Source organism: Brassica napus, chromosome A9 (genome assembly GCF_020379485.1).
Source record: "Brassica napus cultivar Da-Ae chromosome A9, Da-Ae, whole genome shotgun sequence".
NCBI classification, from domain to species: Eukaryota; Viridiplantae; Streptophyta; class Magnoliopsida; order Brassicales; family Brassicaceae; genus Brassica; species Brassica napus.
In genome coordinates, this window is record NC_063442.1 from 21363390 (window position 1) to 21378827 (window position 15438).

The window sequence follows — 15438 nt, forward strand, 5'->3', positions numbered from 1 at the left end:
GTCGGCCGAGCTTCCGGTTTCGATCATTACTCGGGATAATTAGCAGCCACCAATGTCGATTCGAATCACGAGAGCATCGTCGTGTGGTTTATCGAGGTCTGCGGTTTCGTTTTTGTTGAAGGTGATTTCGTGGTCAGGACCTGTTAAGGGCTCTCTAATTCCTACATTGTTCTCAGCTCTTCTCTGGTATGCTTTGATTGAGTTAACTGAGTGGCTGAACTTCGAACCTCCATAAATGAAATCGATCCTTTTCATACCCTCGTTATGGGCCGGGAAGTTCCATCTCTTAATCGGTGCTGGTTGGTAGTGTCTCTGCCCTCCAGACAGATTGCGATTGATGGTCTGCATTATGACTTTCTTCTGAATCGGTTTCTCCAAGAGCTCGTGAATTTTGTTCATTTTAATGCTTTCGCTTGAAGTTGAAAAATCTCATGCTAGGAGGTCTTGTGTTTTGGTTGTACTTCATGACCTGGGAAGGAGGGGTGTCCTCGTCGGTTTTTTCTAGTGTGCGGATTGCTACCGCGATCTCGAAACGGATTTTTCCTTCGGTTTGGCTCTTGATTTCATCGGTTGCTTTACTGTTCTGCCCCCATGAAATAATGTCGACCCTTTTCTTCGGAGCCGGAGGTGGAGAGCTTGGTGATTCCTGCTCGATCTCCCTACCTCTTTTGTTCGTTGGGACCTTGGTTTTTTGGTTAGATTTCGGAGTTAGTGGTTCCTCTTTTTCTCCTGCTTCTTCGTTAGTTTTCTTATTTTTGTTTTGATTACGAAGTGCAGCCCGACATTCCTCGGTTGAGTGGCCCTTGCGGTCATGGAAGGTGCAATATTTGCTGAGGTCGTATGTCGATGATTTCTGCAGCCAGTTATTTATTGAGTAGGAGTGTTGTCCCTTGGTGGTTGGTTCTTTGGGGGTCGCCGGATTTTTGATTGCATTATTCTTGTTTGCACTGTATTGTTCCTTTAATGCTGCGAGTTCCTCCTCGTGGCTGGTGAAGTACGAGGCTCTCTGTAAGGCGTCGTCCAGTGAGATACGTGTTCGAACCGCCAGTTCTTCCCTAAATTTGGATGAGAACCAAACTCCATTCTTTAATGCTGCTAAGGCGACGGCTTCGTTTGGGTGCAAAATTTTGGCCTTGATCTCTCGGAACTTGTTTATGTACGCTCTTAATGGTTCGAAAGGTGCTTGTTTGAGGTTCCAAAGGTCTGCTTCGGTAACTTTGGTCTCTATGAAGACTGAGTATTTTTTCAGGAATGTTGATACCAACTGGGTGAAGTTGTCGATAGAATTTTCTTCTAGTCTGGCGAAAGATTCTAGTGCGGCTCCAGTGAGATTTTCGGCGAAGAAACAGCAGTACCCAGCTTCTTTTTCGTCTTCAGTGAGGTGCGCTCTCGATATCGCTAGACGAAAGGCTCGCACATGGGCTTTTGGGTCTGTGCTTCCGGCGTACTCGAGGAATTTTAATTTTCCCATGTGATGTAGTCTTACGCTGGCGATTCTGTTTGTAAACGGGGTCCTTCTTGTTTTGTCGATGACCATATCGATGTCCGAGGCGGAGCTCGTTGCCATAAGCATGATCGCAAGTATTTTCTTGAGCTCGGCATCGTTCTTTTCAATATAATCTGGAAGGTTCCGTTTTCACTCGGAGTCCCCAAATCTTCCCTTTGAGGGTCGTGTCTTCGGGTTTGTTCCGCTTGGTTATCGATCCATGCCTGATGGAAGGTCCTCGTCGCAGATGGAATTTAATTTTCGGGGATGGAATGGTTCAGATGCGAAGCTCGCGTCCTTAGCTCTCCTTGCCTTTCTGGTGATCCGTTATGGAATTGGATCGGGGTGGTCTGTGGTCGTTGGAGTTCGATTTCGTCTAATCCACTGTAACTTAAACTTCGGTGGGCGATGCCTTGCAGTTGGGGCCATTTCGAATTCTCTCCCGTGTATCATCCGGATCGGGCGCTTGGGATTTCTGGAATACCGAACAATCCGGTACTTTGTATGTTGGATGTTGCCCTCAATGGGTCGAGTGGTGCTCGGTTTCTTTCTCGAGCATTTGTGGCTTGATATTCTGCGAGTTCCTTTTTGGCTTGATCTAACCTATTAGCAAGGGCTTGGTTGGTTGTCCTTTGACCTCGAATCTCGTCGATGAGGGATGTCATCATTCCTCGGAGTTCGGTCAGTTCCCCTTGGTTTTGGGCTAGATGAGTTGGTGAAATCGGTGTGTTTCCGGGACGGTTCCAAACCCAAACTCCAGTTTGCTCCAAAATTGTCGTCTGGTTGATCGGAGGAGATCGATATTGACTCGAACTCCTGATCGGGGGGATTTGCTGCGTCAGGGTTGTTTCGGCCGCATCTGTGGTTCCCATTAATCCAACCTGGGTTACTCCGGTTGGTGAATTGGATCCGACAGGGTCGATGTCGTTGGAAGTCGTCCCGTAACCAAAACCCCTGACCGGTTTTTCGGGCACAACATCAATGACCCTCGGATCGATCAAACTTCCGGTCATGGCAAGGGAAGTCACGAAAATCATTAACTTCGCCATAGTCGATAACCTGGCCATCTATAATGTTATCATGGGAACCCCATGGATCAACGCAATGAAGGCGGTACCGTCAACTTACCACCTTAGCATCAAGTTCCCAACACCAAACGAAACAGCAGTAATCTGGGGATGCCAGAAACAATCTAGGCTCTGCTTTTTGGCCGAGCATAAGCTACGACAAACTCGAAACACCCCTGCGATTAGCCCGAAGCGAGTCAAGAAAACTCAGAGTACTCCCGAAGGTTCCACAAAGAGCGATTCAGAATCACTCGCCCAGGCAACGGCTCCGGACAGCGACGCGATCCCAGAGTCCATCGCCCTACCTGCGGAAAACCCGACTCACGAAACGGCCGCCGATTTAACTAAAGCTTCAACGGCCGAAGTAACAGAAACGGCCCTATCCAACGAGTAGGAACGCCCGCAAGAACAAAGCAGAACTACAAGATGGCTTGATCCTCGAAAGAGGTACGTAGGCAGCTTGTCGTATTGACAAGTTCAGCTATCCCCCTCTCCAAAAAGGGGGGCGAGGAGTGGGTACGTATAATCGTATGCTCCCACAAAGTTTGGAATATCCACACATGTACTCGATATTTTCGAAACTTTTCCAATAAAACTAATTTTATTTCGGTCTCCCGATTCACTTGCAATAAGCCACAACAATCGGAGATTAACCTGAGAAACACCCAAGACAAGGGTCTCCAAACACGCATACCTTTCAAGCAGTCCTTGGATGGGAACTAACTTAACAACAATCACTGCGTATCAATGGTCAAGCAAGACCGAATACATCTTCTCTAAAAACAAAGATCGTAACTTTCTCACTACAAAGGATATACCTTTCGGAAAGAGCGAGACGTCGTAAATATTTTCGAGAGATATTATCCAAACACACGGTCCGTCCGCGACTCTAAAAAAAAAACAAATTTCCCGTCGATTGGCCTCGATGGACAAACCCAAAACGTTCTCAAAAAAGAACTCGTAGTCTAACCTTTCGTAAAAGTAAAGGTTCTCTTACATCTGACGAGGATACCATAGCGCGCTATACAAGAAATCTGAAATTTTGGTCAGCACTCCAGACGGTCTCTGGAGAGTGCTTGGTTCGTTCCATACAAGTCATATAAGCCGGCGCCAAGTCACAGACTTTAAATCGGAAAGAACCAGGTGGAAATCGCTGATATACCTTGGATTTGACCCGTTTTCATCCATGGTATATAGGTATTTTACTAAATATATATCTATGTTTTCTACTCTTCTAGGTATGTTTTCAGGTTCAGGTGCATTTCGGAGTAAAGCTATGACTTTGGAGCATTTTGGAGCTTAAAGGACATTTCACCCGAGCTGACCATGTAGAGGTCGACGAGAGGAAGAACAATCGATCGATGCGCATCCAGTGCTGTCGATCTACACCAAGAGATGCCTCGACAGATGAAGATTAATATCGACCGATGTACACAAGTACCATCGATCGATGTCGAGACATTGGACACACGACATTTTGGATCCAGCGGACTTAAAGCCCAAGGCCAAGCCAAATTACGAAAATGCCCTGACGAGTTTTTAACCTAGTAGATTATATACTGCCTAAGTGTTTTGACGGCAAGAGAGGTTTTTGTTACAGTTTTACTTTTAGAGAGAAGAGAGAGTTTTGGAGAGAAGATCACTTGTGATTGGAACTCCTTGTTTTCATTTCTTTTCATCTATACTATGAATTTTCATTTCTTCATTGTCATGAATTGCTTTTCTATGTCTGAGTAGTTCATTTATTAGAACCAGGGTTCAGATAGGTTTGTGGGATTAGCCCCAAACTATAGATCTGCCTTGTTGTGATATTCATGATAGATTTGTATTCATTGCTTGTTTTAGCCTTGCTAACTAGAACTTGATCATAGGATTGCATACTCAAGCACCCTTGTTATCCCATCCTGACATCTATCTATCATATTAGGACTGCTAGAGAGGGCTAACCGCCAATTTAGTATCTTAATAGGGCATATCATACTCGCGCATAGGCCTGACTAGAATCCGTCGATCAATGTCCTCAACTGACTATCGTTCGACGTAGGCAAAGGTGTATCGGTCGACGTCCTAATAGGACCATCGATCGACACTCTTTCGTTGTCAACATACTAACCGTTGAGACACGAGATCTAGCTTGTTAACCAGTGAAACATGCGACAGCTGATCATTGAGTTAAGCGGTTGAGCTCTAACATATCATGCATGCAACAATTAGGCATCTATAGGTATTATAATCTTCAACACCTGAATAGTGGCCCTGCATCTAATATCATTTCCAACCAAGTTACATTTACTATTTACTTCGCTTGTTACTATTGCTATTTCATTTAAACATTTACAACTCTTAGAATTAATAAACACTAGATTTAACTGTTCCCTAGCTCCTTGTGGATTCGATCCTTAAGTACTACATCTGAACCACTTTTGATGAGAGTAACACTCCTTAGGGTAATTTGAGTGGTATCAAATTTAGCGCCGTTGCCGGGGAGCTTTGATCGCCATTAGATTTAGTTTTATTGATTCTTATTCTTTTCTCTACCCCCTTTCTAACATAATCTTTTTGTTGTCTTTTCAGGTGCATGCCCAGCGGTACCAGAAGCAACAAGGAGAAAGACTTGCTGTTCTCAGACGATCCTGCTCACTTGGAACGCACCATCCGTAGAGGTCAACGTTCCACATCGCTCGGCGCAACAACTTCGTCGTTGATCGATACTCACAACCAACCGTCGACCGACACCAAACCTTCATCGTCAATCGATCCTAATCGTTCGACAATGATCGATACTACACCGCGTACGTCGATCGATACCTTGTCGTCAAAAATGGTAAACATTATTATTCTAAAACAGGACGAGAACGGAAACCTGTATGACCAGAACAGTCATCTGCGTAATGCAACAGGTCAGAAAATAGACGCTCAGGGGATTGTAATCCCTGATGCTGATGCTACAGGAGCTGCTCAACCTGTAGATGAGGACGCTCGATCAAAACCACTGGCCGACTACAATCGCCCAGATGATTACTATTCCAACAGATCAGCTATTCGAATTCCAGAGATCCAGAAGCAGAATTTCGAGCTGAAGCCTCAATACTACACTCTCGTGTCGCAGATACCCTACTCTGGGCTACCGCACGAGCATCCTATGGACCATCTAGAACGGTTCGAGGATTTAATCGCTGCTATTCGGATGGAAGGAGTCCCCGAAGATTACCTGCTGTGCAAGCTCTTCAGATACACGCTGAATGGAGAAGCGATGCACTGGCTTAGGCAGCAACCCACAGGATTCTTAACATCCTGGGCCGACATCAAGAATGCTTTCTTACGAAACTTCTTCGATGAGGCGCGCGCTGAAGAACTTCGGAACAAAATTTCCACATTCTCGCAGGAGGCTGGAGAGTCCTTCAAAGATGCGTGGATTAGATTTAGGTTCTTCCAGCGAGACAGTCCACACCATGGATTTAACGAAGTGCAGCTGCTAAGCACTCTCTTCCGAGGTCTCGCCTTACAGTATCAAATAGCTCTTGATACGGCAAGTGAAGGAAACTTCACTACTCGGAATCCGTTAGAAGCTGTGAGACTTATCGAAAACCTTGCTAACAGCAACATCACCAAAAACACTGACTTTGAACGAAAGAAGTTTGTAGCCTCTATCGGGAAGGAACAGATGGACGAAGTAAGAGCTAAGTTAGATGTGGTGCACGAGCTTCTTAGGAAGCAAGTCTGTTTAGCTGAAGGAGAAGTAGCAGATGCGGAAGGAGAAGAAAATGTGAACTACATCGGAGGTACCAGATTCCAGAAATTTGGAAACCAGGGCGGAAAAAGAAAACTTCTTTGGAAATGGTCAAAGAAGTAACCAGAGTTCACAATTTGAAAAACCCTTCAACAACAGAAAAAGCTACTCAAACTCCTACTACCAGAATCCACCACCCCAGACTCAGGAAAGCAAGATCGAAGAAATGCTTGATCGAGTACTGTTGGGACAACAACAAATCACCGTGGATTTCAACGGTAAAATAGACTCCGCCTACAACAATCTGAACACCAAAATCGAGACCTTAGGGACTCAGGTGAGAAAACTTGAAACGCAAGTAATTCAGATTGGCGAGACTATAAAGAGGCAAGAAGCTTTCGCTAGAGAGGCAGGAGCTGATAAAGGAAAACACCACGTAAATGCCATCATAGATGATGATTTCTGGCAAGTGGTGAGACATGAAAAGCTTGAGGAAGGAGACTTCAAAATCGAAAGCTCCATGAGTCTCGGCGGATCCCAATGGTGTCGACCGATGTCGATGAACTCGCATCGATCGACAGACCATGACAAAGATCGATGGACAGATTACTCCATTCATCGATCGAAGTCGTCCGCTAAATCGACTGAATGCAATGCAGTTCGAATTCTAACTCATGAGGAATTCACAGCTAAGCATCCTCACCCACCCTCCCCTTTTTATGATAAAATCGATCGATCGGTTGAGCCAACCATCGATCGACAGAGTGAGTCCGACGTCGATCGTCACAATACACCTCCCATCGATCGACAAGCACCTCTGACATATCGAGTGCGGTTACCCCTCAATCGATAATGATTATATCAATGCACTCAGACCACCACCTAAACCATTAGCTAGCCCACCCGAACCAAAACCCAACCCTTTAAATAGTTCACCAGAACCAGTTCAAGAAGATCAGGAAACTGAAGGGAGAAGGTTAAGGAAAAGAAAGGAGAAAATTCCTAAGAACCTTAAGAGGGAAGCTAACGAGAAGGAGATGAATGGTTTCACTAAAAGAGTCCTCAGAATCCCAATCAAAAAAGCTTTTGATGAAGCTTACTTCACACACCGGTTGTGGATGTTCTTCAGAGAAACAAAGGTAACTGAGGAGGACATTAGGAGAATGTTTCATCAAGTAAGAGAGAAGATGAAACACATGATCACATTGACGAAGAAGAGTGATCCTGGGAAGTTTGCAATACCATGCGTAGTCAAGGGTGTTGAATTTTCCCATTCAATGTGTGACACAGGAGCATCAGTTAGTATCCTCCCTAGGATCATGGCAGACCAGCTTGGTTTGACCATCGAACCTTCAACAGAATCCTTCACCTTCGTGGATCTTTCAGAAAAAACGATCAGGAGGTATCATAAGAGATCTGGAGGTACAGATTGGTAATGCCCTTGTCCCGGTAAATTTTCATGTCCTAGACATCGAGCTTAACTTGAACTCTTCACTTCTGCTTGGAAGATCTTTCCTAGCTACAGTAGGAGCTGTATGTGACAAGAACAAAAACAAATTGTGTCTGACGCTGATAGACCCCAACATCCACTACGACCTTATCAAACCTAAGAGAAAGGTTATTAATTCTGTGGATTACGGGAAAGAACTTGGCTTCATTGGCGCATTCCATTGTGGAGCAGAGTACGAATCGGAGTACAAAACAGAGTACTCAGAATCGATCGACACCCCCACTTTTCCATCGATCGATTCTAATGAGTCAACGGTGACCGATGACCGCAACAACACGTCGCTCAACGTTGATCAGCCAGTTGACCATTTCGCTCCACCTAATCATTGTTACCCACACTTTGCCTTCCAACCTCCAAGCAAGAGAGGACGTGATGATTATTCCATAGGCAGTTGGGCAGACAGTGGTTTCCATGAAAGTTTTGCAGTTGACACTGTAATTACTTCACCTAACGAGGAACATACAGAGGAATACGATGAGGATTATTGGAAAAAACGTGCAATAGAAATGTTTTTGCAGGATGAAAGATTTGAACCGCATAAGTTCACCACCACGTTCCGAACATCGCTCGACGAAGTGCACTCCACATCGGTCGATACCCACCCTCGTCCAGCAAAACAACCGCTCACATCGATCGACACCCATACAGGAACATCGATCGATATTCGCGCCGCAGCGAAAATCAAGGAGCAACAGAATATTCCCTCTCCAACTAGGTTTATAGATACCTATTTAAAACGTTTTGCACCCCTGAAACCACCTCCACACACCAGAGCAGACACACAAGCAGAAAAGATGAACACTCTTCCATCTACATCAACAGGAAAATCCATGAAGAGCAATCATCTCAAGAACACAAGTTCTGCAGAAATTATTCTGCCCTCGATCGATGCATCCGTATCAACATCGATCGATACTACTCTTAACCCTAATCTTTCTATTTCTAAATTGAATGATAATGCAAACATTGATTACGGTTTTCTAACACTTGATGAATTTGGTATTTTCAGGGACCAAGATGGCAACGCACGCGCAATAGATGGAAGAATCTTACAAGTGTCCAGAGAGGACATAGCATATATCCTTCAAGTGGCCAATGGACCTGACAACCTATTCTCACAGCAACGTGGCATTTCAGACGTCATTCAAACCGATCCTAACAAATACGTAGGAGTCGCCGCAACAGAAATCAATCCAGATCTATCATGCTAACCAAAAGGTCAAGCATCGATCGACAGGACAACTCAGACATCGATCGACAGGGTAACACCAACGTCGATCGATAAGGATGACCCGACGTCGATCGACAGACGTTGTGAATTCGGAAACCGCGCTTTTGACATGTACAGAGCCAGAAAGTTCACTTGGGAATGAAGGGACGAGTATGGAGTCTACAGAGATGAGTGTGGACACGCACGAGGCGTAGCTGGTGAGATGATACCTGTCACAAAGGACGACATCATGAAATTACTGGAAAGAGCATCTCTTTTTGAAGAGAGCCACATATGTCTTCCAGAACATGCCCCTTCCTTCACACTCATAAGACTGGCACCAGAACTCTACACCAAAGATGAAATCAACGAGATGGTGACTGGTATTTGTGGAGCTCAGGAAAAACTGGGAAGTCTCATACATCGACGTGAGGATAAACAACGTGTATTTGACTAGACAATTTGTTTAAATCTAACATGACTGGTGATACGAAGCGGTCATGCATGATTTTGTAAGTCTGCAGCCTATTATCCATGGCTGAGATCTTAGCGTCGAGCGATGTGATGGTACACACATCGATCGATGTGGCTGGTTGTTGGTCCTTCTTGCGAATGGTGCCCAGATCTTGCTGTAGTAGCTCGATTTTAGTGCTCAGCCAGTCCACGTTGTTGTTGAGAGGCCCAAAGGGATATTGATTAACGTTACTAATCAAAAAATTTTGCAGCCAAACTCATCTTCGATCGACAGGCTACGAGGGCCATGGATCGATGGCAAGAATCCTGTGGAGTTAATTCCCTACACAGCAGCAGAGGTTGAGTAGATCACATCCAAGATCTACACTGCTATAGACACCATGGAGGAACGACTTGACAAACGCTGCGATGACATCTACTTTCCATTCGACAACAGAATCAGTGGACTAGACAGCCACGCATAATGGCTACAGAAAGAAGTCAAAGCCATTCAGAGGCAACTCACAGCCCAACACCAGATATCAGCATCGATCGACAGGAAGCGAGCGAAATCGCTCGATGGTAAGTCGCCGAGATCGACCGACGAGATCGACCGACGAACACATAATCGCATCGATCGACGCCGAGTCTGCACCAGCCGGCGTGCAGCTGATACACAAGATGATAGAGTCAATGCACAAGGAACTGACAGAACTTTCAGCATACGCCTATAACAACATAGACTGCCACCAGGTCAGCATTGACAACGTTCAAGATGGGCTACAGAACATCTCCAATGTACTTGAAAGGATGGATGACAAATGGACAAGAAATGATGAGGCCACAAGAAGTTTCATTGCATCTTGGTCCTGAATGTGCAGAGATGACGTGGATGCTTGTTTTCCAACAAGCAGCTGTTTCTCCACCAAATAACCAATCACTACCACAGTCAAGCTAAATGACTATAACCAAGAGCTGAGTGGGAGGCAACCCACTATTAGGTATTTTAGTTTGGTTTTATTAGCTAGCATTTATTTACTTTTGTTTTATTTCTTTCAGATTTAGGAGACCCAAGTAGGAGGACCTGAATATCGACCGCCGACGAGACGTCGACATCGCTCGACATAGACAACCACACGACGATCGATGTAACATTCTCCCATCGATCGATATCTAATCTGGTCAGATGTATCTTCCCTACTTGTTACATTTCGTACATCATGAATTATTCCATCATAACTCCGGCTGAGTTACACTGGGAAAGTGTAATTTAAGTCTGGGAGGAGATTTACTGATATAATTTATTTTATTCTTATATAAAAGGAATTTTAATAAATTATGCTTAGCTATTGAAAATGGGACTATAATCTTATATTGATTTAAACTTGAATATCTAACCAATCTTTAGCACCATTTTAGATTTACTGATAGCAGATAGCACTATAGATGCTAAAGCAGATCAACCTATCAACTACACACTTGCCTTGAACGTATGAAGTAACCAAAGCTGATTTCAACACTAAACCTTACATAACCGCTTGTCTTGGGGCTTGGTATACATGGGATCGGATTCTTCAGACAGGTCTGGAAGGTAACGCCTTGTGTAGATTATTTATCATATTTTCTCTCTCTAAATTTCGACCCTAGAATAGTTAGTGTTTCCATTTAAAAAAAAATAAGATCTATTGTTTACTTAGGATGAGTCTGAACAGGACTTGGTGGCTAAAACCATTAAGGCTTGATTCATAAAGACTCCAATAAAAGAGTTCGAAACGGGACTTGGAGGCGGCAATCTTCAAGACTCGCTTTCGCAAAGAACTCTTGGATATAGGTCAAAAAGAAGTGAACAGAGCTTGGTGGCAACCACCATTAAGTTTTGATTCATGGAAGCCTGTCCAATCTTGGTCACTGATCCTGCAATGGAAGCAGACTTTGACTCAAGAGAGAAAATTAGAGAGAGAGAGAAACTAGGAACTAACTTTTACTTGCAGCTCCAGATACTTGTCTGAAATCCTTGCATCCTATGATCGATACTCCCAAGGTAAAGCATTCACTATATATTTATGCTAAGAAATGAAGTCAGTAGAGGGGATGTCAGACGTGAATTGATGAGTTGTGTTATGTTAGAAATGGTTGCTAAGCTAGGATATTGCATAGTGTGCTTCTATGATTACGACTTTTTAAATGTGGTTGCAAAATTGTTGAGGAAAAGATTTCTATGCTTTAAAATCTTAAGTCCCTAATATTTTCAAACCTCTTTCAGAGAGACTACCTGTATGTTTTGCTTGAGGACAAGCAAAAGGTTAAGTCTGGAGGAGTTGATATACCTTGGATTTGACCCATTTTCATCCATGGTATATAGGTGTTTTACTCTATATATATCTATCTTTTCTACTCTTCTAGGTATGTTTTCAGGTTCAGGTGCATTTCGGAGTAAAGCTATGACTTTGGAGCATTTTGGAGCTTAAAGGACATTTCACTCGAGCTGACCATGTAGAAGTCGACGAGAGGAAGAACACTCGATCGATGCGCATCCAGTGCTGTCGATCGACACCAAGAGATGCCTCGACAGATGAAGATTAATATCGATCGATGTACACAAGTACCATCGATCGATGTCGAGACATTTGACACGCGAAATTTTGGATCCAGCGGACTTAAAGCCCAAGGCCAAGCCAAATTACGAAAATGCCCTGACGAGTTTTTAACCTAGTAGATTATATACTGCCTAAGTGTTTTGACGGCAAGAGAGCTTTTTGTTACAGTTTTACTTTGAGAGAGAAGAGAGAGTTTTGGAGAGAAGATCACTTGTGATTGGAACTCCTTGTTTTCATTTCTTTTCATCTATACTATGAATTTCCATTTCTTCATTGTCATGAATTGCTTTGCTATGTCTGAGTAGTTCATTTATTAGATCCAGGGTTCAGATAGGTTTGTGGGATTAGCCCCAAACTATAGATCTGCCTTGTTGTGATATTCATGATAGATTTGTATTCATTTCTTGTTTTAGCCTTGCTAACTAGAACTTGATCATAGGATTGCATACTCAAGCACCCTTGTTATCCCATCCTGACATCTATCTATCACATTAGGACTGCTAGAGAGGGCTAACCGCCAATTTAGTATCTTAATAGGGCATATCATACTCGCGCATAGGCCTGGTTAGAACCCGTCGATCGATGTCCTCAACTGACTATCGGTCGACGTAGGTAAAGGTGTATCGGTCGACGTCCCAATAGGACCATCGATCGACACTCTTTCGTTGTCAACATACTAACCGTTGAGAGACGAGATCTAGCTTGTTAACCAGTGAAACATGCGACAGCTGATCACTGAGTTAAGTGGTTGAGCTCTAACATATCATGCATGCAACAATTAGGCATCTATAGGTATTATAATCTCCAACACCTGAATAGTGGCCCTGTATCTAAACATTTACAACTCTTAGAATCAATAAACACTTGATTTAATTGTTCCCTAGCTCCTTGTGGATTATATCCCTAAGTACTACATCTGAACCTCTTTTGATGAGAGTAACACTCCTTAGGGTAATTTGAGTGGTATCAATCGCCCACAGGCAAAACGAGAGCCGATCAGTCGTCGCACATCCTTAGAGCCGAAAGTAAACCTAGGTCTTGCCTTAAACCCAGTCCTACTGGTTCACTAACATCTCAAGACATGATACGAGATCTTAAAAACATGTCCTATCGTCTATATCTAATACGCTCATGAAACTTCGCAAAACTCCTAAACGTTTCCGAACGCCCTCGTTCAGTAAGAGCAAACGAACAAGACGATAAACTAAGAGTTAAGGTACGAAGTGACTACTCGTATCTTTCCCTCACACTTGGCAGAAGTATAAACTAAAACGCACAGAATGTCAATCATTCATCATATATATAGAAGCCCCAAAAAACGGCTAGGACCCAAAGCCACCAACGGCCGGTCTCAAACACATAGTTCACATAGCCTCGCAAGGCCATAACACACATAAATAAAATACGGCCACACTCGGCCTAGATACATCAAACCTCGAAATAAAACTAAGGGAAATAATCCCAACAATCCTCAAAGCTCAAAGTCGAAGAACCCGGACATGGAGACCCCGAACGAGCTCGCAGGCTGGTCCACCTCTCCGTCCGCGACTCCGGCACCTTCATCACCAACACCGGATCCTGCTTCCGCCGTGTCCTCCGAGACCTCGATGGAATCCCAAAGCTGTCGGACCCTTCCTTCGATCGGAGGAACCAAGGATTCGGCATGGGCACACCCGTTCATAAGACCCGACATCTCAGCGACCTCGGCAGGAAAAGAGAAGTCCTCGTTCTGTGACTTGTAGAGGGTAGCAACCGAGCCACGGCACTCGCGAAAATCGCCCACAAATTCTTGAGTATCCTTAAAGCTCTCGAATTCGGTTGCAAACAAAGCAGCCCTCCGCTTCATTTCGGCGACAATCGCTCTCTTTCCTCTCCTCTCCGCACGGACAAGGGCCCGAGAATGGAGCTCAGCCTGTCTCCGGCTCTGTTCTTCGACCTCCTTCCGAAACCGAAAGAGTTCTCTGTCAGCCTCCTCGGCTTTGACGTGAGAGGTACGCGACTCCCGGAAACTTCCGTCGAGCGCCGCATTGAACACCCTCATCCCCTGCACGAACTTAAGATCGGAAAAGGAAACAAAAGAAAATATATAATTTAGATCAAAGTTCAAAGGATAAACCTCGTTGATTAAGCTGGAGCCTTCGGCGACTACTTTCCTCCTCGACTCTTCGTCCAGCGACTCATGAGTAGTAAAACCAGGAGGGAGGTCGGCAAAAAAGTCGCTGGGAGGAGGAACCTCGCTGGTTCCACTCCTTTCCCCTGGGGTGAAAGTAGGGTTCCATTCGGGCAGCGGAGGGTTTCCCAAGACGTTCTCAAAGGCAACTCCCTTGCCATTCCGAGATCTGGTTCTCTGCCTCTAAGCAGGCACGACATCAATGATCGGTTCTACGTCATACGGAACGTCAAGAGGCTGAGAGATGGCTCGAGATCGATGGAGATCCACCGCGCTTGGAATCCGTTCAACGGTGAAGGAATTCCAGAAGAACGGCCTGCCGCAGAGAAGATCTTGCTTGGCAAAAAGATCGGCAGGAGTCGGCGGAAGGATCCTGTTCACTGCAAGATAATAAAAAAAAAATCATCTTCGCATGTTTTCAAGGTATCAAAACGAAAAACATAGCTATTCATATTACCACGGGTGAAGTTCCACTCCCGACGGAATAGGTGGAGGTATCTCTCCTCGACAGACTCCCCATCTATCCGGACAAAGAAAAAGCACTCGAACCATGTCTTAGGATGTGAAGTGTGCCCTTGAATTATAGCCATGCCCTTCTTTGGCGCCATGCGGTATGAGCCATCAATCCCCGTTCCTCTCGTAGACCAAAATCCCTCGAAGTCACCAGGGTTAAGATTCATTCCTAGCTCGTAACTCGAGATCAACACGCCGAGCCAATGCTGCAAGGCCGGAACGCTTAGCTGGCCGAAAGCCCAAAGTGGTGAAGCGCGCGGACGATGGTACCAGGGATCGGAAACCACATGCGGCAATACACCAGGAAGGCCTCGTAGCAAGTAAAGAAACCTTCCGGAGGGTTCTTTGCCCTCTCGTTGCCACTCGGGATCCGAAATACGACTCCACTTGGAATCTGGTAAAAGTCCCTGAGAGTCGTAAGGTAGTCGGGAGAGACCATGCTCGGCGTGAGGGGTGCATTCGGCGACCTCACGAGCCTCTTAGGAATTGGAATGTCTTGCGAAGGCGGAGGCGAGCCGCAAAGAGCTTTGTAGTATGCATCCTTTGCTTCTTCCTCAACTTCAAACTCTTCTTTCGGGGAGATCACCTCATTGGCAGAAGAGTCACCCGAAGATGAGTGTGAGGAAGAATGCCTCTTTGAAGATCCTTTTCTTGAAGACATTTTCTTTGAGCAAAGAGAGATCTTGGAGAAAAAATTTCTAT

General features: G+C 44.8%; 1 protein-coding gene and 1 non-coding gene across 2 annotated transcripts; both read right to left on the reverse strand.

The window, feature by feature from the left end:
- Positions 1 to 400: 400 nt before the first annotated feature.
- LOC106454036 lies at positions 401 to 1567 on the reverse strand. Its single transcript, XM_013896218.1, has one exon. It carries the CDS (start codon positions 1565 to 1567, stop codon positions 401 to 403), a length of 1167 nt encoding a protein of 388 aa, XP_013751672.1.
- A 4338-nt stretch (positions 1568 to 5905) lies between these two features.
- Positions 5906 to 6012, reverse strand: LOC125578780. The gene has a single exon (XR_007316863.1). It is a non-coding gene; the product is annotated as a small nucleolar RNA R71 (small nucleolar RNA).
- Between the last annotated feature and the right edge of the window lie 9426 nt (positions 6013 to 15438).